Source organism: Nyctibius grandis, chromosome 30 (genome assembly GCF_013368605.1).
Source record: "Nyctibius grandis isolate bNycGra1 chromosome 30, bNycGra1.pri, whole genome shotgun sequence".
Taxonomy (NCBI): domain Eukaryota; kingdom Metazoa; phylum Chordata; class Aves; order Nyctibiiformes; family Nyctibiidae; genus Nyctibius; species Nyctibius grandis.
The window spans coordinates 3,024,901-3,047,595 of record NC_090687.1 but is presented as its reverse complement, the minus strand read 5'-3'; the positions used below and the strand labels follow the sequence as shown (position 1 = coordinate 3,047,595).

The window sequence follows — 22,695 nt, the reverse complement described above, 5'->3', positions numbered from 1 at the left end:
TCAGGGCAGCTCAGGTGTGCAACCACAGCGCTGCCCCTGACGGCCGCGTTCGCTGGGTCAGGACAAACACGGCGTGTCAACCACTGGCCTGAAGTGAAAACGATCCGTCCAGATTTATTTATTCCTACTAAAACGAAACCCCTGTTAAACAGTACGTAACTCTGTGTCTCTACAAACTCACAGCTATCTGCCAAACAATAAAAATTCCAAACTACAAAAGATGAGTTGTATTCAGTAAATATAAATGGGAAATTTAGGCTTTGTGTAGAATGTTTCTCATCAGACTATTTACAGTGCAACACAGATCGTTTGAGTTCAGATCTCGCCAGCTTCTCTCTCTTCTGATCTCTTGGAACGAGATTTGCCATTTGTGCTCTCGTGCCGCCTCTCAGAAGAGCTCTTCTCTTTTCTCTCTCTGTCTCGTGACTTCTCTCTTGAAGATCGATCTCTAGAAGATCTGAAGTACAAAGTAAACCGTCGCTATAAGCTTCACAACTAAAATAATTTTCAAATATGCACAAAATGACATCGTCTTTCCCTAACAGGGCTGTGGCGTAACACAAGTTCCTGACAGAAATGTGCCTAGGTGCTGATGTCACGAGCCGTGTCCCCCAGGACAGCAGCTCTGGGCCCTCGCTGGGCTTTACTTGAGAGAACGCCAGTTCTGCACCGCGGAGTGCACAGCGCAGCCTTTGGTACTCTCACAGTGATCCTTTCAAACTGTTGCCACAGGGGCTCTCTGAGGCCTTCCCTGGGCCCCTTACTAGTCTACTGGGCCACACCAAAGTGCCTGCAATTTCTTCCTTGTCTGTCACTCAGCTCTGTCTGTGTCTTCTAGAGTGGCTTTTCATTACACTCGAAGCTAGTGGCTTTCTGCTCAACTGCTTTCAATACCAACTGTATTCTTGGACCCAAACGCTTGCTCAGCCCTGGGCTTTTCCTGCTTTGCATCCTGACAAGCGTCGTCCTCGGCAGCGTTCTGGGTTCAGACTCGGGATGATACAGATTTATATTCACAGCCCACAGCACGGGTGAATCTTTTCACAGCCTGCCCAAATGACAGGTACAGATTTTCAGCAGTGCTTTGCTGTTACCAGCCCACACAGAATTAAGCAGAGGGCTTCATGTTGGGTCCAATCTGAAAAGGCTGTTTTCCAGTGTGACTCCTGCCGGCCTATCGACTAGCAGCCTCCAAAAGGTGCTGATCCTGAACGAGCTCTAGCAGCGTGTACCCCCTCTGAACTAGGCAGGGGCTTTCACAGAGCCAGCACATTTTACTCCAGGACTCAGCACACAGGTTTTTCTTTACGGTCACAGGGACCTGGCAGGTGCCTTAGAGGTTCCAGCTTTCATCCACGCTGATTGTAAGGTTTGGAAATACTGCACAACTGATACATTAAAACCTTCCAGCCCTCCGTATCACATGAGCCAGTTCATTTTTCTTAAACTGACTCATTTAACCAGAAGACATTAGTCTGTCTGATGAGATTAGCTCTTCTCCTGTCCCCACAACAATGCCTGCTGCCCGTAGTCCTCCTACCCTGAGATCTCCGATCCTGTGACAGGCTCTCCGTCTCTTTCTAGAAGTGAGACCTCAGACCAGCAGAACCTGAATGCAGGCTTCATTAATTGTCGAGGTGAAAACAGAAGCTACACTCTTTCAGGGAACAGAGTTGTTTGTTCTCTTCTTTTTATTTTCTTAAACTGATCCTGGTCTCTCCCCAGTTCTCTGTAATTTTGTGTAAGTACGTCAGCTAGCCAATCCCCCTACAACCTCCATGGGCTGGTTTGAATGTGTTCAAGGTTTTCGAAGCAATCCCTTACCTGCTCTTTAGTAATAGTTATTACAGGGTCTTCCTCACTTCCTAATTGTCCAAACTTCTTTTCTTTATTTTTCATGTTCAAGACAGATTTAAAAAAGGACTTTAGTATCTCAGCCATTGGAGAATCAACAGTATTTACACCCCCCCTCAATTATTAACAGACTTATTTTTCCAGACCATTATTTCCCTCCCCATCATCAGGTATCTTTAAAACCTGTTCCTACCCCTTAATGTGACACAAGACACACAACAGTAGGTTTGTTTCTAGAACTGTACTTGAGTGGTGATGCCTGATCAGAAGAGACAGTGCTAAAGCACTCCCCTATTAATTAAGAGCATTTTAAAAAAGCCAGATCTAACTTCAGCAAGCACCTGGTGATAGACTCGCTCCTGGGCTTAGAAGGGCTGTAAGGAAACACAATGATCCCTTATAATTTTTCAAATACTCCTACATACGCTTGCCTCATCCTTCCTCCAACATAGTGGGTGTTCTGCTGAGTTTCAGAAGAGACTTAAAGTCCTTCTTTGGACTATAGCGCTTCTCCTCAGCGACAGGAGAGTCATGTGCTCCTCCTCCCAGCTGCTTTTTCCCCTCCCTCTAGTGCAGATTCCTAAAGAACTGTCTCTCTCTCAACCAGCCACCTTCTTACCCTAACAGAAGGCTTCCCCCAGGTCCCAAATCATGCATCTCCTTCCCTGTGCCAGCACTGAGAGAGAGAAACTGGGAAGCAGAAGGTAACCATAGAAATGTAACATCAAAACTGCCTCTCAGTTACTTGGCTCTTACAGGCCCAGGGAGGCTTGGCTAGCTCAAGCAGGCCTTTGTGCTGCTGCTTATACAAGAAAACCAGCAACTTCTCAAGGCTCAGCACTGCAGATCGGGGAATCAGTTCTATCTCCTAGACTCCCCCCTCAAGCTGGGATCTCGCTGTACAGTTATCGCCCTGCTGCCCTCATGTGAGACCATCTACAAAACCCCGCGTTGGCCCAGGAGCTGGCACAGGACACTGCAGCTGCTGACTTGAGAAACCTGTCACACTCCTGCTCGCTCTTTTCACTGTGATGCCAAGGACTGCCCTTCCCAGAAGCGCTCGTGTCAGGAATACATACTTGTGTTTTGAACTCCTGTCTCTGGACCCCCGTCGATGACCTCTGCTGTGGCTGCGGGAGCGGCTCCGGTGGCGCCTGTGTCGGTCTCGGGACCTGGAGCGAGACTTCCGCCGCTCACGGGAAGCTGATCTCGAGCGCCTTCGCCTCCTGTCCCGAGACCGTGATCTGAAGAGGACACAGACTGCCTCAGACTCAGGAGACGGGCCAGTACATCGGATCTGTACACCTGAGCCCATCTCTCGGACATTCCTGAGTAACAAATAGCATCAGCACTCACCGCCCCAGCCACATCCCTGCCAACCCAGAGGGCAGATCACCCACACAGTGGGCATCTCCCTCCTGGGCCTCATGCTACCAACAAAGTGCCAGTGGGTAACTTGGATTTGCTGGGAAGCTCAGATAAAAAGCTCCCACCATTGATGTAAGCACTTTCCGATGCCTAGAGCAGAGCTTACCAACCGTGCCTCACTCAAAGTGAGGCCTGTGGAAGTAGAAGAGAGGCCAAAGTGGCATGTGAAATTACCATAACCTGTGCGGCAGTCTGCCAAGAGAGCCTCCCTTGTGAAAGTACTGCACTTCAGAAGCAGATTTGTTTCAATCTGCTTTAAAAACAAAACAAAAGGATGCCAATGTATATGGAAAGCAGCAGAGAGGAAGATCTCCAGGTATGTGATCACTGAGGGAAGGCTGTCACACCATGAAGGCGAGCTCTTCATAGAGATGGGGGGGGCTCTGACCTCAAATTGCTGTATTTTTACATCTGAGGTATTATATATGTAACAGATACATTTCAGACATTAAAACTATGAAGTATATTAGATATTATAGAAAAAGACATCAAGTACATCCTTAGACTTGTACTCAGGAGTGCACAGCACCCTCTGTCCTGACCAGCCTGGCCAGCATTTGCTTTCTAGCCCAGCGGGTGACACTACGTAGCACAGCACCGCTGAAGGGTCCAAGAGGTAATTCCCACTTCTTTCAGGGAGCAAAACAAAGAGGCTGGGGGTGCACTGAGTGAACACCATCCGTGAGACCCAGGAAAAACCTCAGTAGCTAAAGAGAAACTGGCAGAATTGTAGAACTGTACACTCACCTTCGGCGATCTCTATTTCTTGATCCAGACCTAGAAAGAAGAAGAGAGTTAAGCAAGAGAAGGTATGACACAGTCAGAGGGCTTTCAAGACAACAACCCATTCACCCTGGCAGCTCTTCACAGGAACACAACACCACCCCAAGCAATATGTCAGTTAAAAAAAAGAGATTGCCATTAAAACATTTAATTAGCTTCAATTTGTGGGGCAGGGAGAATATGTCAACAACTGAAGAACTTTGTAGAAACACTAATTTCTTCATGCAGAGCTTCCTGTCAGAACAGAAAAGGCTCAGCCTCTGACTTTAAATTTGCTGTCTATATTTGATACATACTCTTTACCCGTTGCAGTCTAACATCACCTAGATCAATTCTAACATTTTCAAGAAAAAATGCCGCTCTCCTCCAGTCAGAAAGCCACTTGACAGTTTTCTGATTTTGGTTCCTTTGAGGTAGTTACACATTAAAAAGGTTGTAATAAAGGGAAAATATAGCATTTTCTCACTTGTCATTTATTTAAACACACATTAGATGGACATTTGCTTCAACGGATTTTTTCCTGTTTGGGAAAGATGAGCTAGAAACAAAGAGGGGACACAGAAACAAAGGAAGAGCTATTACTGAAAAGTAACTGAGATACTGGAAATCCTTCATCCCAGACCTAGAAGGCCACTTGAGAAGAAATCACCCCAGCCTCACTATTCTTTCTCCCATTTCCGTGGCTTCAGAGCTCATGTACAGCACTCTCAGCTTAACACTGTTAGCTTTTGACAGGCCGTAAATAACAATGTCAGAATTCTTTCAACTCAGCACCACTTAAAATACCACTCCACGTGACAGATCCGCCCTCCCTTTTTCTCTACAGCCACATTTCAAAGCCAACCTGCACCAAAACTTCACACATTGCCTGAGTCTCTTTGTGCTTTAATTGAGAATCAGCCAGTCTCCTTGTTTAGTGACTTAGAGACTCACACTCATAACTGCTCCCGTCTCCCCACTGCGTGTAGACTCGCAGGGGGTGTGCCAGTTACACAGCCCCAGGGCTGTTCTGGCGTTGTAATAGGAGACGTGGCTGAAAGTTACACACAGACAAAATTTTAAAAAGCAATAGAAAAGCATCTATTTTAATAATATACTTTAAAACCATACCTGGATAAGACAAGATTAAGAGAATCACTGTGCACTGACATCCTTTCACAATGAAATAGGATTGTTCAGTCATGGTAGAAATAAAGGAAAAACCCCAAATTTAGAAAGGAACTCAGGTAGAAGGGCTGTAAACAAGGTGGAGCTCAGGCAAGGTTGGAGTCAGGCAAACGAACCATGCGCTGGGGCAACACACAAGATGACCAGAGGAAGGAAAAGCTGATGAACCAGGAGAGCCAGGCAACAACCACACACCTCCTTTTCCAAGTAACAGAAGCTGACAGAGCAGCAGGACCTCTTGGAGATGCCTGGCAGGCAGCTGATTTTTTTTGGTGGTTGTAATTACTCCAAGTTCTTAATGTTCTTCTCCCCCCTGATCACTTTATTCTGAATCACTGGTGCACACTTCCAGACAAAGCCATTCCACATCCCCTGAAAAGCCTGGCTGCCCTTCCACACCTATGATCTGAGCAGAAGTTTGCACAATAAACTCCTGATAATCACTCCCTAGCACTAGACTTGGAATTCAAGAAGCGTCCAACAAAACACCACTTTCCTCACAAGCCTGAATCAGTATACAGCAGAGGACAGTAGAAGACTGCTGTCCAGGAGTGAGAGGCTGAGCGTTTGTTTTTGATTTTTCCCTTCTTTTTTCATCCCTGCCTCACAGAGGCTATGTGCTGAGTTTCATAACCTGTGTTTTGTCCAACTCATTACAACGGAAACCCATTTGGCAACTCCACCTAGACTTGTTTGCTGATGTACTCTGGAAGCAAATACCGAGGTATTTGCACTTCCAAGCATGCCACCTCTCCACAGAATTTCAGTCTTAAGACATTACTGGGTAGCTCAGTCACCAGCAACACCAAACAAAGGACTTGTGTTTATTTACCACTAAGGGTGACAACCCAGTTCACTCATTCCCATGTGGAAATCACAGTTTAGTTGACAATAATAAAGTCTGTGAGTGGTAGAGTTTCACAAGTGAATCTACAGGTTTCCATAGGATGTCACAGTGCCTGTAAGTCACCAAAGACTTCTCAAAGGCAAGCAGCATTCTTCCTGAATAACACCATGACGATGCTGCATATGAAGATATGAGAAGAATGAAGGAAACATGTTTTATGTGGTTCCTTAAAGTACCAAGCTGTGGTTAAGAGAGGCAGTCTGAAAGGCGGTAGAAGTCACTAATTAGTTTTTGATGGAAAAATGCCCCTGTAAGCACAGGGCTGCACAGCTCCCAGTGGATGAGGTGCTGAGAAATCCAGAAATCTGGGCTCTAACCTCAGTTCTGACACTGAGTGTCCACTGGGAAAACTATTTTCCTTCTTTGGGTCAAGTTGTCATTTTGGAGAGGCAAATAATTTGACCTCCTCTGTATGGCACTCCTCGCTCCTTCGTAACAAGCTTCTCTTTGGTATCCACACAGAGGAGCACACAGACGCCTCCACACAGAGCGAGAGCAAAGGCTGCCCACAGTCTTATAGTGCCACTACTTATAGTGCCACAGATGGAACCAGCAAGAACTCAGACTGCAGGCCAACTCAATGCAGTTCTCAAACCCTTCATATCTAAAGCACTAAATTAACATTCAAAAGTTGTCTTCAAACCCCCTCATCAGATGAATCCATACAGGGACTACCTGTGAACATAAGAGGCTCCTTAACTCTCAAGAACTGAGTGTTTGTGGGTTGGTTTGTTTTTTTCTAAAAAAACAGCGCACGAACTGGTGCTTCATATGACACCGGGTGATCCACAGGGAGAGAGAACCCACACAAAACACCCGAATTTGAGAACGCGTAACAATTTGGGGCTTACATCTTCACAATACAACAAGATCACCAAGCCGCAGACCACAGCAAACCAACCTGCCTCGATTCTGGTATTTATCTGCTAGCACTTCCAGCAATGCACAGCCAGAAGCCAGCACCATCTCAGAGCATACTGCAGTTATGTATCTCTCATGCCTCAGACATGGATGGCTGAAACACACTCTGCAGTTTACACCGAGGGTCAAAACGAGCCTTCCACAGGCAGCAAGGTTGGGTTTTTTGACACAAGGAGTACAAGAGGAGAAACACATGAGGTAACTGGGGAAATGCCGTGACAATGAGAACAGCATTGCTACTCGGCCAGTTCCTCTGCCTGACCATTGGAAATAACCACCCCCTCCACACCAGGCTGTTTAACTCAGCTGTTTACACACAAGATGCCTGTTCAGTTCAAGTACAGAAGAAATTGTTTTTCCAGTTCAGCTGGCAAGAGGCAGAAGAGCTTGTCCCAAGAATACCAATGTTGCAGCCACTCCCACTGTTCAGGAATTACACACGTATGAGCAGAAGGTGACACATACAGCCACAACCACCAGAAGCAGCCACTCCTTGGGATCCCTTGGATCCCCTAGAAGTGCCAAAGCTGTGCCTCGCTGTTGTTGCAGAAAAGTTTCCGAGCAAGACAGGCAGCCCACCAGCTGGCTCATGGATACCAGCTCCGTTCTGCTGTCACCTCCTGGCCTAGAAGTGAGGAGGGATGTCCAGGGAATTTTTGCATGAGTGGCATTGTATGAGCAAACCTAGCATTCACTCATCCTAAACTTTCCTGCTCAGATGCACTGGATGGGGGCATTTTACCTAGATTCAGGTTCCCAAAGATAGCGACTAGACCAATATAAGCCTGAAGACGACAGGGAGCTCACATCTTTCAGATACACAATGGAGGTTAAAACAATACACATACAATCACTATAAGATGGGGGGTTTGTGCATTCATTTACATCTTCAACTGAATGCCAAGGTGCTCACGCAGCATCCAGAGCATGTCAAACAGCTGCTCCCATAGCAGACACTGCTTTCCTGCAATGCTCAGATACAAGAAATCAGACTATTTCAAAACCAGCTTCACAAACCAGTTATCAGCTTTCACTTACCGTCTGCCCATCCTCTCCTCTCGTTCCCTCTCCTCTCTCCGCCTCAAACGATCCTGGTTTCTCTTCTCTTGCTTTTCCGCCACTGTTTTCTAGAAAAAAAATCACACTGCATTTCAGCCATACAGTACCAGGTCAGAGAGATGTGCAGGGAGACTATTCAGGTAGTAGGACAAAGAACCGTTTCACTGCATTTCATGTGCTAGTCAAGGTCTCTGTCGAGGTTCTCATTTTCCTCACAACTTCACTAACATACATCTGTGTATGAAATACCACACTCTGCTTTGAGCGCTCGTGCTCTAAGAGACCAGCCCGTAAGCTTTGAGGCAAGGGACTGTCTCACCACAAGCATACACAGCACAACAGAACAGTGCTCTGGCCTCGCAATGATGATCAGTCGAGGCATCGACCTCAATATACTGCCTAGTGAACAAGGCAGAGGAATCACAACTGTTACTCGAGCAGGTTAAAGGTGTCTGTCTGTGAGCAAGGCCAGCACCACAATTCCATTGCAAACCATTCCAGAAAACTTCTGATTGCTTCAGCTACTGAAGATCATCTTCAGTGACAGCACTACGTGAAACTTCAGTTCAAGCACTTCGTTAAGAGGTCTGAAAATGCTCTTCAATAATCAAAAAACCCACAGTGACAAATTTCAGCCAAGCCAATGAGAAAGCGCAATGGTAGTCGCATGTATTTAAGGAAGAAATGACAGCAGTGGTCTGGTTTGACTAATTCTGAGGGTACTTATTTAGTTACCCAGAAATTACAGAACACGTGAGGCTACACAAACCTCTGTTTGAAGTTTCAAGGATTCTGCAATCAGAAATTTCTGGGCTTTTACAAGCGCTCTGCAAAGAATTCTGTATGTATTTAATAAAAGTGATGAATGTCTTCAGAACTACAAGGAGAAGGTTTAAAACAGACAGGATTACCCTCAGCTGATCCAGTTTCTCACGAATCTGAATGAAACCCAAGTGTAATTTGCCTCCAAAGTGGTCAGCAAGACGCCGGTCGTTGTCATGGAGACCCAGATATGCTGAACAGACTTCACACACACGCAGCTTCTGCTGCTGGAAACTGGATGCAGGCATTGAATTTCGGTATTCTTCCTAAAGGGAGGCAGAAAAACAGGCAAATGTCAGGGAACGCTTACAGAGTCACAGCCCTCCAGGGAAGCCCTTGCAAAGGACTGCCATGGGTCCTTCAAGGATCATAAAAGCACCCTCAATATAAAGGAGGTGCCACACAAAACGCTTTGCGAGCACAGCTAACCTGACAGTCTACCCCTCCAAGTGACTAGTGACCAAATATTTCAGAGAAGGAATCCCCCCCTCTAGATAGATAAAAATTGCTAAAAAGCTTTTCTTCATCTGTGACACTACACTACCAACTGCTTGCTGGCACATGGCTGAAACTGAAAAAGGAGGTGCTGGCAACATGGGAAAAGAGGGAGGAACCTCCCAGCTGTTTGTAACGCACTCAGCCCAACCCAGTCTGCTCTTACAATTCATAGGAGAATCAAGGCCATACCTCTGCCTCTTTCTTTTTCGCTCGAACTTTCTCCACTTCCATCAGGATCTTTTGAGACTCATCAACATTTCCTTCAGCTCCCAGCTGTTCAGCTTTAGCTAGGAGTTTTCCAATGTCTTCATTCAGCTCATGTACTTTCTCTGCCTAAAGAGAACAGTTAGTTTTTAATAAGACAAAAAACTTGCTAACGCTTGCAGGACATTTCCTTTTTCTCTAAAAAATAATGTTTAATAGAAGCAGTTGTTGGAAGACGACCATAAATCTCCAAAAGTCAAAGGCGTCCCAACAAAAAGGGATTGGTGGGCTGAGTACAGGCAGGGCAGTCACAGACATGTAGCAAAGAGAGAAATCAGGCATGAAAGGGACATAAACAGTTCTGCCACAATCAGTGGCCCATTTCTGGCTTACAGGACAGGAAGGAGTCTGCAAAACCAGCTTCAGAAATTATTTGTATTGTCCTGATGAAGGAAGCTCCCAAAGAGGAAATTTCATGAGCATTTCTTAAGTGCAATGGATTTAACAATCATGGAATTAACAATCATGGAAGGGATTTACTAAGCTATTATATGAACATTGAATAGTGGAGGGGAAACGAACACTTTACTGCCATGCTAAAGCAACGTATTCTAGAGTTCATGTTTTAGGCTACTATGGCCCTCTGAACCTGTAAGTTTGTCACAAGAAGGGCCAGAGCAGCGTTTGAGGAGGATGGCTGGCACCCACAAAGCCTTTGTGGAGCCCAGCTTCCCAGTATCAACGGCATCAGAGATAGCAGAACACCACTGCTCTTGCACAGACTTTCAGAACAAACGTTTAATGAGAGGACAATACCTTTGCAGACACTTCAGCACTGATCTCTTCCTGTGTCTCAGCCAGGCGTTTCTTGGCCAGTTCTGTTCTCCTATCACACTCTGCGATGAAGGATTCCAGGTGATCCATCGCCTGCATGTTCAGACAAAGAACTGTGAATAAAGATGTTCTCTGTGCCAGACCTAGCTCTGACAGCCCACAGCTAGCCGGTACAATCCCTGTACAATGCACAAACAATCTCAAGAACAGGTGCCTTGAGAAAAAAAAATATTTTTTCTGCAAAGTGTCATATAATTTGATCCCTGCCCTTAAGTCTGGAACCTGACACTGCTCCTTTACTCTGACACATAACAGAACACTCACATGAAGACTGGAACTTTAAACGCACGAGCAATAAGTGCAAAGACAAAAGCACTGGAAGAACATGAAAAGGGAAGATAGAATTGTCCTTCCACTTGATCTGCTCCATCACAGAAAGCTAAATCTGGTAAAAGCAAAACCAGATCAGGCAGCTTTTAATGTCAAATCTCCTTCTGGGACAGGCCACCAGGTTACAATGACCTGGCACAGAGCAGCAGGTGTGGGATGCAAGGAATGCCAGAGGAGCCTTCCAGCTAGCTGGACTAATGGGGTTGCAAGGGCCCCATTAATTAAAGTAATTACTTTTACAATTTCAAGTCAGCAATCAAGCCAAGGGGAAGGGGCTGCACATTCTTGTCAGATAACACATCAAATAACACAGCTAGCTGAAATGCCTGCTGAGTTCTATTGTTCAGCCAAATAGCTTCCAGAGGCAGTTTCCACAAAAGTAACAAAAATTTCTCCATACTCACATCCAGCTCAAAAAACAGGTCTCTCTCTTTACTTGCAATCTCGTAATCTGCTCGCAGGGCCAAGTCATGGATCTTTGTACATTCTCCCAGGTCCATTCGCTGTTGAAAAGAAAAAGGAATATCAGTGTGAGAACCCTCCATTATGGCAACAAGCAGCAGACACTTAACTCTTGCCAGCTGTATCACATCAAAATGCAGCCTCTTCAGGCAGAAGAGCTTCCTCTTAACCTGTCAGTAACACAACTAGCCAGAAGAACCACATGCTTGCCAGAATCCCTTTTCTAGGTGTTCCTGGAACAACACTAAAACACCCCAAATGTTTTAAGTTCAGTCCTACTCCTGCTCTAGGTCACAGCCCAGCCTTAGAAATTGCTGGGAGGGAGCTGGGAAGGTGCAGCACACTCCGGCAGCAACTCCTTCAACGGGCACCGACCCCAAACGCCTCCCGTTATGGAGCTACAGCAGAGCAAAACATACAGCTTTGTACCCTGTTCAGAGCTCCCCTGGAAAAGCACATCTGTGTCAGGATGAGCCCTAGTAACGTATCGAAAGATACCAAACCACAGAATGCAGACAGAATGCTTCCTGTCAAGAACAAACAGGCTTAAGGGAATAAGTGATACGGCCAGTAGAAAAGCACAGACCCACACTCAGCAACAGCAGGCTCGTCATTCTACAGCTAGCCCCTTCCCCCATTCAGCTGGGGCCTGGGATTTTAAGACCTGCCCAGCAACGCTCATTCCTCTGCGTAAGCTCATCTAACAAGAGACTTCTTGAGAGTGTCTCCACGCCCAGAAAGCCCTGGCTCGCATGCTGCCCTTCACTCCCATGGCAGTCGGTGCTATTTATATTTGCTATTTTTCCCCAACCTAGTAGTTAACAGCCACACGAACCAACGTTAAATATGCTCTCAAATTATGGAAATTGCATTTCAACATTATCAATATGTAACAGAGGACATTTCTCTTATTTTTAAAGTAGAAAAAGAATATGACATTTTGAAAGCCAAAATAATAAAAGGCCTAAGTGTGAGCCACAGTACAAATGGCCAGGTACACGTCATCGCATGCAGGAACACCCCAGCCAGCCATCCTCTTCTCTGCTAGTCACCCCCCGTCCCAAGGAGCCCAAACCTGAACACAGCACAACAGGGTCAACTCACTGAAAAAGGTAAATACAGCTAAATTGGGATCAGCACAGAATCCCTGTGGAACATCACAACCCAGAGCTGGGGCTGCCAGGGACACCTGTGTGAAGCAACACACTCGGACAGCAGCAATGGAAGTGCTTAGAATGAAGTAAGGCAGCTAAAGCAAGCTCCACCACGTAATGCTCTGGGTTTCAGCAGTTACCCATCTTATTAGCTTTTCTTTTTCAAAGAAAGAAAAGATTTCCAGATGATTTGCCACTATTTAGTCTTCCTCATTTTGCTCAGATTTACCAGAAACAGGAGGCCACAGCCAGCAGGCTACAAGAACAGACACTGTATCCAGGAATAGTCCTGCTGAGCTCTCTAATGTAGAAATTTAATGCCTATAAAAAAAAGCATTCGGTGCTTTCAGAGCTTAATCATGTTCATCTTCAAGCAAGCCTCTTCAAAGAATGCTAGTGAGCTACTGTTATTTTGCCACAAAAATAACTTTCCATGATGTGACTCAAATCTTCTATTCTTATGGTTATTCTACTGAGATCCCTTTCCAATATAGGGAGAAAACAGCGCTATTAGATGTCCTTGTCACAGATCATCAGTATTCTTATCTGAACTCTTCTTGCAAGCTGAGCCACTAGCTCCACTTCAGAGAAGGGGCTCCAACCGACAAGTTCACAAGAGCCAACAGTGTGCTCTGTATTCCTCGCCCTGTTTGTTAAAAGGCAACGAATCCCTCAACCTCTTCCTCTGGGGGAGGTCGTTAAGGTCTCACTAGCATACAAACCTCAAGTCTTCCTCCACGTCCTTGGAGATGATCTAGGTGCACAGAGATTTTCGCAGGCATTGCTCACTCGAGGTAAGACCACTAGCCTTTCTGTCTCAAAGAATCCTCTCGTCTCAGGGAGGCCTGTCATCAAATACTCACCCTTTCCAGCAGTGATCGTGACTTGCTGGTTTACAATATAAGTATTTGAGTCAGGTACCCAGCAGAGCCTGAGTAAAGATTTAATCCCCCACACACGCAAAGATTTAATACATTTAGACGCCACTGACAATTAGTCCTGCTCACATTTGCTGAGCAATCCACACTCTGAGGTATCACTTATGATCTCCACTAAACTGCTAACTCACCAGCAAGTCTATTTCCATGAGGAAGGCTCTTCACTAGTAATCAGAGCTGCAGAGTTTCACCCAAGTGAAAAAGGAAAGCACAGACCCCCAGGAAACAACTCTGCAACCTACAGATTTCAGCTCACTCATATCTCCCAGTGGGGGACACAATTAATTCCCTGAGTGTAATTTCCAAGCTATGTTCTACCGAGGCAGCTTTCAGACTCATCTGTCCACTTATTAGTGGAGCTGAAATTCAGGAGGGTTACCAGCTGATGCCATCTCTGCATGTGCTGCTCCACTAACAGAAATATGCTTACCATTAGCTGCAGAGCTAACTCAGTGCAGGCCACGAGCGATCTGGTAACAAGGGCCCTGATAACAGCACATGGGCATATTAAATTAACATGTATTCTCCCAGAACTTTCCTCCTTCCCCATGGAGACCAAAAAGAGAACCACTGGAGCTTACTTAGTGACAAGTTTAGACAAGTTTCTGGGGCCAAAGGCTTTTATGACCAGGAACTTGGCCCACCTAAACAAAGCACACACCAGCATGCCTTCTGCAGCTCTCAGGAATATTCCAGAGCTTTCCTTACAGTCTGGACTCCTCCTCTTACGCTGCACCTGAAGGTCAGTGAATGGGACTCCATCACATTTCACTGAGCACAGCTACCCAAGGGATCCAGCTTCCCACTCGTCTCCAATCAGCCCCCCACTAAGGATTACCTGCACACGTGAAGGATGCAGCAGTAACAATGCCTGCGGGGGAAGATGCAACACAACCAGCACCGGAAGGCTTAGAGCATCTGTTGGAAGTTTCCAAAAAGATTCAAGGTCCTGATTTATGCAATAATACACATCCAGAGATAGAAGCTACGCCACACAGCTCTTCCCTGAATGGAGCACCGTAAGATGCCAGTGAACCTGACCGAGATCACGAGGAGAGCCTGCGCATTCCAGTGAAGTTTCACTCTGTGCTGGTAGCGCTGACAGCTGAAATGCTGTTCCCGTTCCAGACATCACATGTTCATTCAACACAGATCTGTGGCACCAAAACTTTTCCTTGCCCCCAAGAACGTGCTGACAGCAGTGTAGAAAGCTCCACAGACACTTAAAGGCCACCACAAGAACATCTGTGTGATCCACAAGATCACCTACACAGAAGCAGTCTTCCTTCCTGCTCCCACATGAGATTTCTGAACATAAATTCCACAGCAAGAGGGAAGAGACAACTCACTGCAGACAAGTAACAACAGAAGCAAGAGAAACAGATTTCTGAATGGGCTTCTCCCATTTCTGAATGAGACTTGCAGCCCATCTGCACCTCAGACTTCCTCCATGCTTTGGCACTAGCACCAACAGTCATGTGCATCACTTAATCCAACCCCTTTGACTCACCGTTTACCTTCTTCCTGGAAGCGTGCCAGAAGAGGTAGAAGGCAGCCTGCATCAAACAACTGTTGTAGGATCTCGTGGCAAAAAATATACCCTAACCACAGTGACCTCCATGAAGGGTGGAGGTGGGCAGGTGATTTAAGCAGCTTTAAAATTCTGAAATGGAAGTGAGGTGATACGGAGACTGATGGAGCAATCGCTGAGAAACTCATCTGAGCTTCAAATTAATAAAAAATAAATACAGAGATAGAGGTTGGTGTTGAACTTCCAATCTTATTCTGCAATAGCAGCCATTGAGAAGCTCAAGTCTGAGCGCTCAGAGCCGAGGCAGCTTTTGCTAAAGCTCTTTCTAGTAGTGCAGACACAAAGAGAGGAAGGAGTGCCAGCCCTCCCCTTCGCTGGCAACCCCCCGTGTCAAACCCGGCTCTCGAAATAACGGCAGGAAGGGCTATAAATAACAACAGTATCTTTAAACAATCTGGTTAAGCGGATGGACAATGTGAAGAGCCACAGTATTTAGTGTCAAACAGTGAGGGGAAAGATGGATTTCAAACATCCACACCCATCTCCATCCTACAATTCTGTAACACAGCAACAATCACAAAAGACATGCGCTGTTTTCTGTTGAACATCGGACTGCATCCTTCATCCGGGCGCCTGCACTGGATACTTACTTTGCAAGATCTCACTGTTAAAAGCCCACATCACCTTTTGCTCTCGGAGAGAGCACGTGAGCCAAACCTTTGAAAATCAGCCAGCTCTGTCCCCTGACGGCAGCAGCGAAGGAGCCGACTCAACTGTTCCAAACCAGTCAGGCAGAGTGACACACTGCTCACACCAACCACCTCTACAGACAAAGTCGGCCTGAGCTGTAACCTGCTATTAGCACGCCAAGCACTAATGATGAAAGAGCTGCCTTTCCACTAGGGGAACATCACGTGGTTGGAGAGAGGAGACTGAAAACCTCCAAGGATTAAGGATTATTGCAGCTGGTAAGGAAAAACTTGCTAGCCTGAAGATGCAACAGTGAACTAGAGCACCCAGGACAGCAGGCTAGCTACGGTCTTCCGACCTCCACAGGATGTGTCAGGCCCTAACCATCTCAAACTGCTAAAAGAGAAATAACCTTGCAACTTCACATGGGATTGTGAGAGAAAAAACCCTTTTAAGTGAATTCTGAGAGCTCCTGACTTCAGCGGTTCCCTAGACAGGTCATGGAAACTGAATTAGAATTGTGGCTGCTCCTTGGGCACAGAAAGCCTGATCTCTCCTAGAAGTTACCCACAACGCACAGATGAGCCCTGAAGAGTTGCACCAGTGCCTGCCTCACCAGAATGCCTTATCACAGAGAATATACTTACTGTTCCGGCCAGGATATCATGAGGACAGCAATCCAGAAGGTGGCTCTTGCAAACACGATCGTCTGTAAACTTCACCCTTTGCCTGGTTTCATCTCCTGAAATTCATTTGTGGTTTTAAATAAGGAGACATTAGAATTCCGATAAGAGAACAAAGATGTCGGCATGATCATTCCGCCTCAATATGCAGATTAAAATACTTGGTGTTCCTGCTCCCCAGAATTACTTGAAAAAAAGCTCAGAGGGTAACAGGATATTCTGGAACACTTATCATTGGCAACAAACACTATTTTAGCATTTATTCATCCAGTACACCATGTTAAACACAGTGTTGGCAAGCCAAGCAACGTCCAAGGCCTGTCACCCATATAAAGAGACAGCACAGCCAGAAGAGAAAAAAGGAGGCAGACAGTCTGGCTCGCAGACAAAACCTTCTATGTTTTTTTTTTTTCCCCCCCTTTTTTTAACTGTGAGGAAGGGGCAGGAGATACCGAAACCCACACTATCGGAGGGCCATGACTCACAAAACAGGGCTGTGCTGGACAGTTTTGACAGGCGATTGCTATTTGCTCATCTGATAATTACAGTATCGGTCCGTTTGGTTTGAAAACCAAATATGCAGTATGCTTTCCAAGGCCGTGCAAAGACGAAGCTTGTAGGTCTTGGCCTGGAACACGAAGCGTGCTTCCCACCCACGTCCCACCCTCAGAAGACATTTTACACTCAGGAGCCACTTAAACAAGACAGTATCAGAAAAGCAAAAAAATAAAAAGTAAAAAAAGAAACAAAGTTAGTCAATACACACTGCGAGCTCCAACATATACTATACCCATCTGCATTCTTCAAGACCTCAGCTGCAGAATTTTATGCCCACTGTTGAAAAGTTTTAAAGGAAAAGTTTTCTTGCCCACACCTGCAGTAAGGAAGTCAGGGGAATGATACATAAAAGTAAAGGCAAAGTGGCAATGGTATGTGACAATTTTAAAGCTCATCTGTGTATATGACACAGGTATGTGTAATACTAAAGTATGAATATAGTTTAGGATTCGCAAGCATCCAGGAATAATGTTGTGTTTACTGAAAATGGTTTTTTATTCTTTTTTCTTTCTAAGCTACACTTTTAAAGTTACTCGTGAAAAAAGCAAACACTTTTTTTTTTTTGTTATAACAGCTTTAAAAATTGGTTGTGACTCACGGCTCGATGAACATGAGGCTTTTCTGCAACTCCCTTGCAGATTGATGTAGGCAGGCAAAGATACACTGAACCTTTATAAATAAAATAGAGGGGCCACAATTGTTCAGTTTGTATGAAATAAAAATATGGGAAGCAATTCAATAGCAACTCAATACACAAAGAACGAAAAGCACTTATTCACTTACGAAACAAAGTGCAAAGTACCTGAACAGCCCTGCTAATGTGCCAGAGGGAATTTAAGTACTCAGCAAGTCGCAGAAGGGAGATACAAACCGCAGCGGGAACATAATTTTTGTACAGGCTGTCACATTTCTTTTCTTGGACAACAACTACCACGGCCGGCTCCTGCGGGCACACCTACCTCCGTGCCCCCGTAGTACGGCGTGGCCCGGGCACGGAGCTTTCCCTAACGCCTCTCTGCGGCAGCCGGGGCCCGGAGCGGCGGGCTCCCCCCGGGGCTGGGCCACGCCGGGCGCCTTCTAGGGGCCAGGGGCGAGGCGGGCTCCTTCGCCGGGCAGGCCTAACCCTACCAGGCTCCCCGTGCCGAGCTCGCTAGGCCGCCCCGAGGCGCGGCGAGGCCCGGGCCCACTCCGCCGGCCCGCCCCGCACCGCTCACTCGGCGGCGGGGCCGAGGCCAGGCCGCGGCGGGGCGGGCTGGGGCTCGGGCTGGGGCTCCGGCTCGGGCCCCGGCGCGTCCCCCCGACGCGGGCGGAGGCCGATCGCGCCGCAGGTCCGGAGCGGAGGCGGCGGCCGGGCCGGACCGGGCCAGGCCCCGCGCGGCTGAGGCGGCCGCCAGGCCGCGGCGTTTCCTGCAGGCCCCGCCCGCCCCTACTCACCGTCCCGGGCCGTGCCCATGAGCTGGTCCAGCAGGGCCCGCATCTGGGCCTGGGCCGACATGGCGGGCGCGGGGCCGGGCCGCGGGGCGCGGCGGGCGGGCGGGCAGCTCCGGCCTGGGCCTGGGCGGCGGCTCCGGCCTCAGCGGCGGCTCCGGCCTCAACGGCGGCGCGCGACGGGCGCTGGGCGGAAGCGGCCCCTCCTGCCGCCGCGCGGCATGCCGGGACGGGTAGTCCGCCGGCGGGGGCGGCGCGAGGGGCGGGGCCCGGCAGCCTGCCCGCCATGGCGCCGGGACCCGTTACCGGCGGCACCCGCGGCCTGGCCCCGCGCTGGGCCGCTGCGGTGGGCCCCGGCACCCATCGGCGGTGCTGCCCCCTGGGGCCCCGGCACCCGCCCGCGGGGCTGACCGGGCGTGGGCCCGGCAGCTGGGCTGTGACAGCTGCCGAGCCATGCTGGGCCGTGCTGGGTCGTGCCAAGCCATGGTGATCCATGCCAAGCCATGCCGATCCATGCCAGGCCATGCCGATCCATGCCAGGCCGCGCTAAGACGTGCAGAGCCGTGCCAAGCCGTGCTGGGCCATGCCGGGCTGTGCCCAGCCATGCCAAGCTGTGCTGTGCCGAGCTGTGCCAGGCCGTGCCGGGCGGGTGACGGTGGCTGACGTCAGGGAACAGACCGACGGGTGCCCGGGGCTTATCAGCTCCCACCCGCCGTGTTTGCCCAGTGGTGCCCGGGCGGGACGGCTGCTGCTCCCACCCTGGCAGTGCCATGGGGGTGTTCGGCGAGGGGAAAGGGAGCGCTGTGGGGCCGGTGCCGGTGCCCACCGCAGGGTGCTCAGGGCAGGGTGCTCAGCCCGGGGTGCAGGGAGGGCTCCGAGGGAGCACACCGGGAGCTGCAGTCACCTCCAGAGCCGGGGTCAGGACAGCTCTGGAGCAGGGCTCTGGATGTCCCCAACCCCGATGGCCGGTGTCCCACCCCTGAGCGTCCCCAGCACACATGGTGATGGGGTCTGGATGCTGTGTCAGGCTGCCACCACCCTGTGCCCTCCAGCTGTCACAGGCACCCTGTGTCCCTGGCCATCCTGTGTCCCCAGCCACTCCCAGGCCCGCAGCCATCTGTGTCCCCTGGCCGTGCTCTCGCTGCCGCAGAGGGCCCCGCTGGCATGTCCCGCTGCCAGAACAGGAACAACACCTCTGGGCCACAGCCGCCTCGGGACGCGAGCTGCCCGCCATCGTCACCGTCCTCAGTCACTCACACACTGTGTGGGCCAGCACAGCCACGGGCCATAGAGAAGACACGGAGCACCCCAGCTCCCTGTCCACGGTGACAATGCTGCCGTCCCGGGTGCTGTCCCCACTGTGGGGCTGGCCCAGCTGCTCCCCACACAGCATGTCCCCATCTCTGCATCCCCAAGCACTGCCTGACAAGAGCCACCAGTCTCAGCACCCCCTGCAGACCACAGCACCCCAAAGCACCTCTCCCACTGGCTGCGCCATCAGGGCTAAGTCCTGCCACCTTGAAAGGTTCCAAACCCCATCCTGGGGCTGGTCAGGGAGCCCCACACATGCCTTGGGGTGGCACGAGGCTGGAGATGGGGCGTCTGGACCCACACGGGGGGCTGCGCAGCATCCGGGGGGACCCCACAGAGAGGCTTCACCCGCTGCAGCTGCGGCAGCAGTGCCTGTTTGCAGAGGCATCACTCGATACACAGTATGTTCTTCACAAGATCCCTACTCCAGGAGTCAAAATAGCATGAAATTTAATTTTACGCCTATTTGACAAAGCTTGATTTCGCCTCCAATCAGCAGGGAGATAAGAGCCCTCGGCACGAGTGCACGGGCCGTTTGGCAGCTGGGGCTGCCGATTTAATAGGTGAATTTACAGGAACAACACTTGAAAATCCCCTGGCTAGTGAACCATTAAGGTGAGCCCTGCCTTCCGTCCCCGCGTCCCTCCCTGCGCCGCTCTCCCGTTGCTGGGTGCTAAAGCAAACCCCGGCTCTGTTTACCCAGTCTACTATTACAATACGGCTACCAAATATTTGCCAGCCGCCAGCTCGCTGCTCCGCTATAAATACTTCAGGGCCCAGGTGGAGAGACGGGCGAAGGGGGAGCGGCGCGGGGAGCCTATGCATGGCCGGGCAGCAGCGCCAAGGTGAGTGCCGCGCCGCGGCCCCGGGTGATGCCCTCCAGCACCGGGGGGTTTCTCCGGCCCAGGGTAGCAGCAGGACAGGCTGGCTCCATTGCCGGGGCGGCCCCGGGACGCTGAGCCCGGGGGGAGCATGGAGGCAGGAGCGGGGGGTCCCGTGGTGGGGACGGCACAAAGAGGAGTGTGCGGTGGCCCCGGAGATGGCAACGGTGCTGTCTCAGGCTGGGTGCAGGGCCCAGCACTGTGCTTGGCGTGGCAGGAGCAGGATTTGTCCCCCAGGATTTGTCCCCTGCCCCAAGATTCTCTCAGGGCCGGGGCTGCGGTGATGGCAGTCCCAGGCACGTGGCTGGGGACACCCTGCAGCGAGGCAGGGCTGGGGACCCCGGGGCACAGGTAGCACTAACTACTGTGCTACTGTGAGGGGCCTCATCCAGCTCAGCACGCCCCAGCCATGACCAGAGCCCCCCAGGGCGGTGCAGGGAGGTGGCTGGGTTTGCCCCGTCACAGGGAAACCTGCGGGGCCATTGCGTGGGCAGGGCACGGGGCTCAGCGTCCCGGGCGCTCAGCCCCATTCACCTCCATGCACAGCCCTGGGGTGACAAGGAACATCCCGCTGCCCCACAGTTCTGGGGTTGTCCCAGCTGTGCCATGGGTCAGGGGGACATCCCCACTGCCCTACCTCCCATGGTTTGGTGGGCGATTCCCTGCTGCCCCATGTCCCACAGGTCAGTGGGGACATCTCAGCTGCCCTAAATGCCATGACTTGGTGGGGACATTCGTATTGTCCCACATCCCATGGCTTGGTGGGGGCATTCCTGCTGCCCCATGTCCCTTGGCTTGATGTTCCTGTTGCCTGATGTCCCAGGGTTCAGTGAGGATGTCCCCACTACCTCATATCCCATGGTTTGCGGGGTGAGGGGAGTGACATTCCCACTGGCCAATGTCGCATGACTCAGTGGGGATGTCCCTGCTGCCCCATGTCCCATGACTTGGTGGGGATGTCCCTGCTGCCTCATATCGCACGGCTTTGTGGGGACATGCCCACTGCCCCATGTTCCATGGCTCGTGGAGGACATCCCCGCTGCCCTGCAGCCCCACCATAGCCATGGTGTGGCACGACACGGTCCCGCTGCCGCCTCATGGCCAAAAGCTGCCGCAGGGCAGTGGGTTGGGGCGGGTGCTGGGGTGCGTGCCACCCTCACCCCGCTGTCCCTGCCCGCAGGGTGAGGCCGGGCCCCGGGGTGCCCCTGCGCGCTGACATGGCTGCGGGCGTCATCCGGCCCCTGGCCGAGCTGCGGCTGCCCTCGCCCTTCCCGCACGGGCTGCTGCTGCCCGTGCGCCCCGAGCCCGACTTCCCCGACCTCTCCGAGGAGGAGGAGGAAGAAGAGGAGGAAGATGAAGAGGAGACAACAGAGGAGAGCGCGGGGCTGGAGCTGGCCGTCCCCAGTGCCGCCGAGACCACCCTGCAGCTCCTCAAGTTTTCGGAGCTCATCAGCTCCGACATCCAGCGGTACTTCGGGCGGCGGGGCCGGGAGGAGGCCGTGCCCGAGGACTGCGGCTCGCCCCGGCGGCGCGCCGAAGCCCAGCCCGAGGCCGTGGCCCCGCGGGGCGCGCACCGGCTGGGGCCGCTGGCCGAGCTCTTCGAGTACGGCGTGCACCGGTGCCTGCCGCCGCGGGAGGCCGGCAGCAGGACGCAGCGGCTAGAGAGGAAATACGGCCACATCACCCCCATGCACCGCAGGAAGCTGCCGCCGTCCTTCTGGAAGGAGCCGGGCCCCGGCCCCGCCGGCCTCCTCCACGCCAGCACCCCCGACTTCAGCGACCTCCTGGCCCACTGGACAGTGGAGCCGGGGCCGGAGCTGGTGGGCACGGGGCAGGAGCTGCCGCCAGAGCCGGGCCGCCCGGGGCTGGAGGCCGAGCCCTTCGCCGGGCTGTGACCCCACCGCAGCCCCGGAGGCCCCCGGCCCCGCCACGTGCCGCCCCGTTAATGATAAACCTGGCGGTGCCGGTGCCAGCGCCAGGGCAGCTGGAGCTGCGGGGTCGGAGCTGGCGATGGGACGATCGAATAAATGACTCCCACCAGGCGCCGGCACATGCGGTGTCCTTTGCCACCCGCCACCGGTGACAAACCCTCGGGGGGCTGCCACGGCAGCAGGGAGAGGTGGGAGCGGGTGTGCAGGCAGGAGCCGGCAGCCCGTGTTTGCTCTGCAGCCCACGTCGGTGCATCCTGGCCC

At 50.9% G+C, this 22,695-nt stretch overlaps 2 protein-coding genes across 8 annotated transcripts; one reads left to right on the top strand and one right to left on the bottom strand.

Annotated features, from left to right (window-relative positions):
- Positions 1-89: 89 nt before the first annotated feature.
- LUC7L (LUC7 like) lies at positions 90-18,425 on the bottom strand. 7 transcript variants are annotated; one of them, XM_068420124.1, is made up of 11 exons: positions 18,318-18,425; positions 17,482-17,552; positions 16,290-16,384; positions 11,272-11,370; positions 10,460-10,570; positions 9,629-9,772; positions 9,031-9,207; positions 8,099-8,187; positions 4,030-4,059; positions 2,934-3,098; positions 90-457 (listed from the first exon to the last, which is right to left on the bottom strand). In XM_068420124.1, exons 4-11 carry the CDS (start codon positions 11,365-11,367, stop codon positions 316-318), a joined length of 954 nt encoding a protein of 317 aa, XP_068276225.1. In that variant the 5' UTR covers positions 11,368-11,370; positions 16,290-16,384; positions 17,482-17,552; positions 18,318-18,425; the 3' UTR covers positions 90-315. The 7 variants fall into 7 exon arrangements, with proteins under 7 accessions (XP_068276225.1, XP_068276222.1, XP_068276219.1 ...); XM_068420121.1 differs by lacking the exon at positions 17,482-17,552 and adding an exon at positions 17,116-17,199 and having other exon boundaries at positions 18,318-18,333; XM_068420118.1 differs by lacking the exon at positions 18,318-18,425 and adding an exon at positions 17,116-17,199 and having other exon boundaries at positions 17,482-17,553.
- Positions 18,426-20,431: 2,006 nt separating this feature from the next.
- Positions 20,432-22,398, top strand: PERCC1 (proline and glutamate rich with coiled coil 1). Its single transcript, XM_068420381.1, has 2 exons — positions 20,432-20,467; positions 21,684-22,398. Exons 1-2 carry the CDS (start codon positions 20,442-20,444, stop codon positions 22,396-22,398), a joined length of 741 nt encoding a protein of 246 aa, XP_068276482.1. The 5' UTR covers positions 20,432-20,441.
- The last annotated feature ends 297 nt before the right edge of the window (positions 22,399-22,695 follow it).

Excerpts from the sequence above, each read along its gene's own strand:
- LUC7L (XM_068420117.1), bottom strand. The coding sequence starts at position 18,378 with ATGTCGGCCCAGGCCCAGATGCGGGCCCTGCTGGACCAGCTCATGGGC. Across the intron at positions 8,188-9,030 it reads AGAAACTGGATCAGCTGAGG|AAAACAGTGGCGGAAAAGCA; the intron begins GTAATCCTGTCT and ends TTTTTTTTCTAG. Across the intron at positions 3,099-4,029 it reads AGAAATAGAGATCGCCGAAG|ATCACGGTCTCGGGACAGGA; the intron begins GTGAGTGTACAG and ends TGTCCTCTTCAG.
- PERCC1 (XM_068420381.1), top strand. The coding sequence starts at position 20,442 with ATGCATGGCCGGGCAGCAGCGCCAAG. Across the intron at positions 20,468-21,683 it reads GGCCGGGCAGCAGCGCCAAG|GGTGAGGCCGGGCCCCGGGG; the intron begins GTGAGTGCCGCG and ends CCCTGCCCGCAG.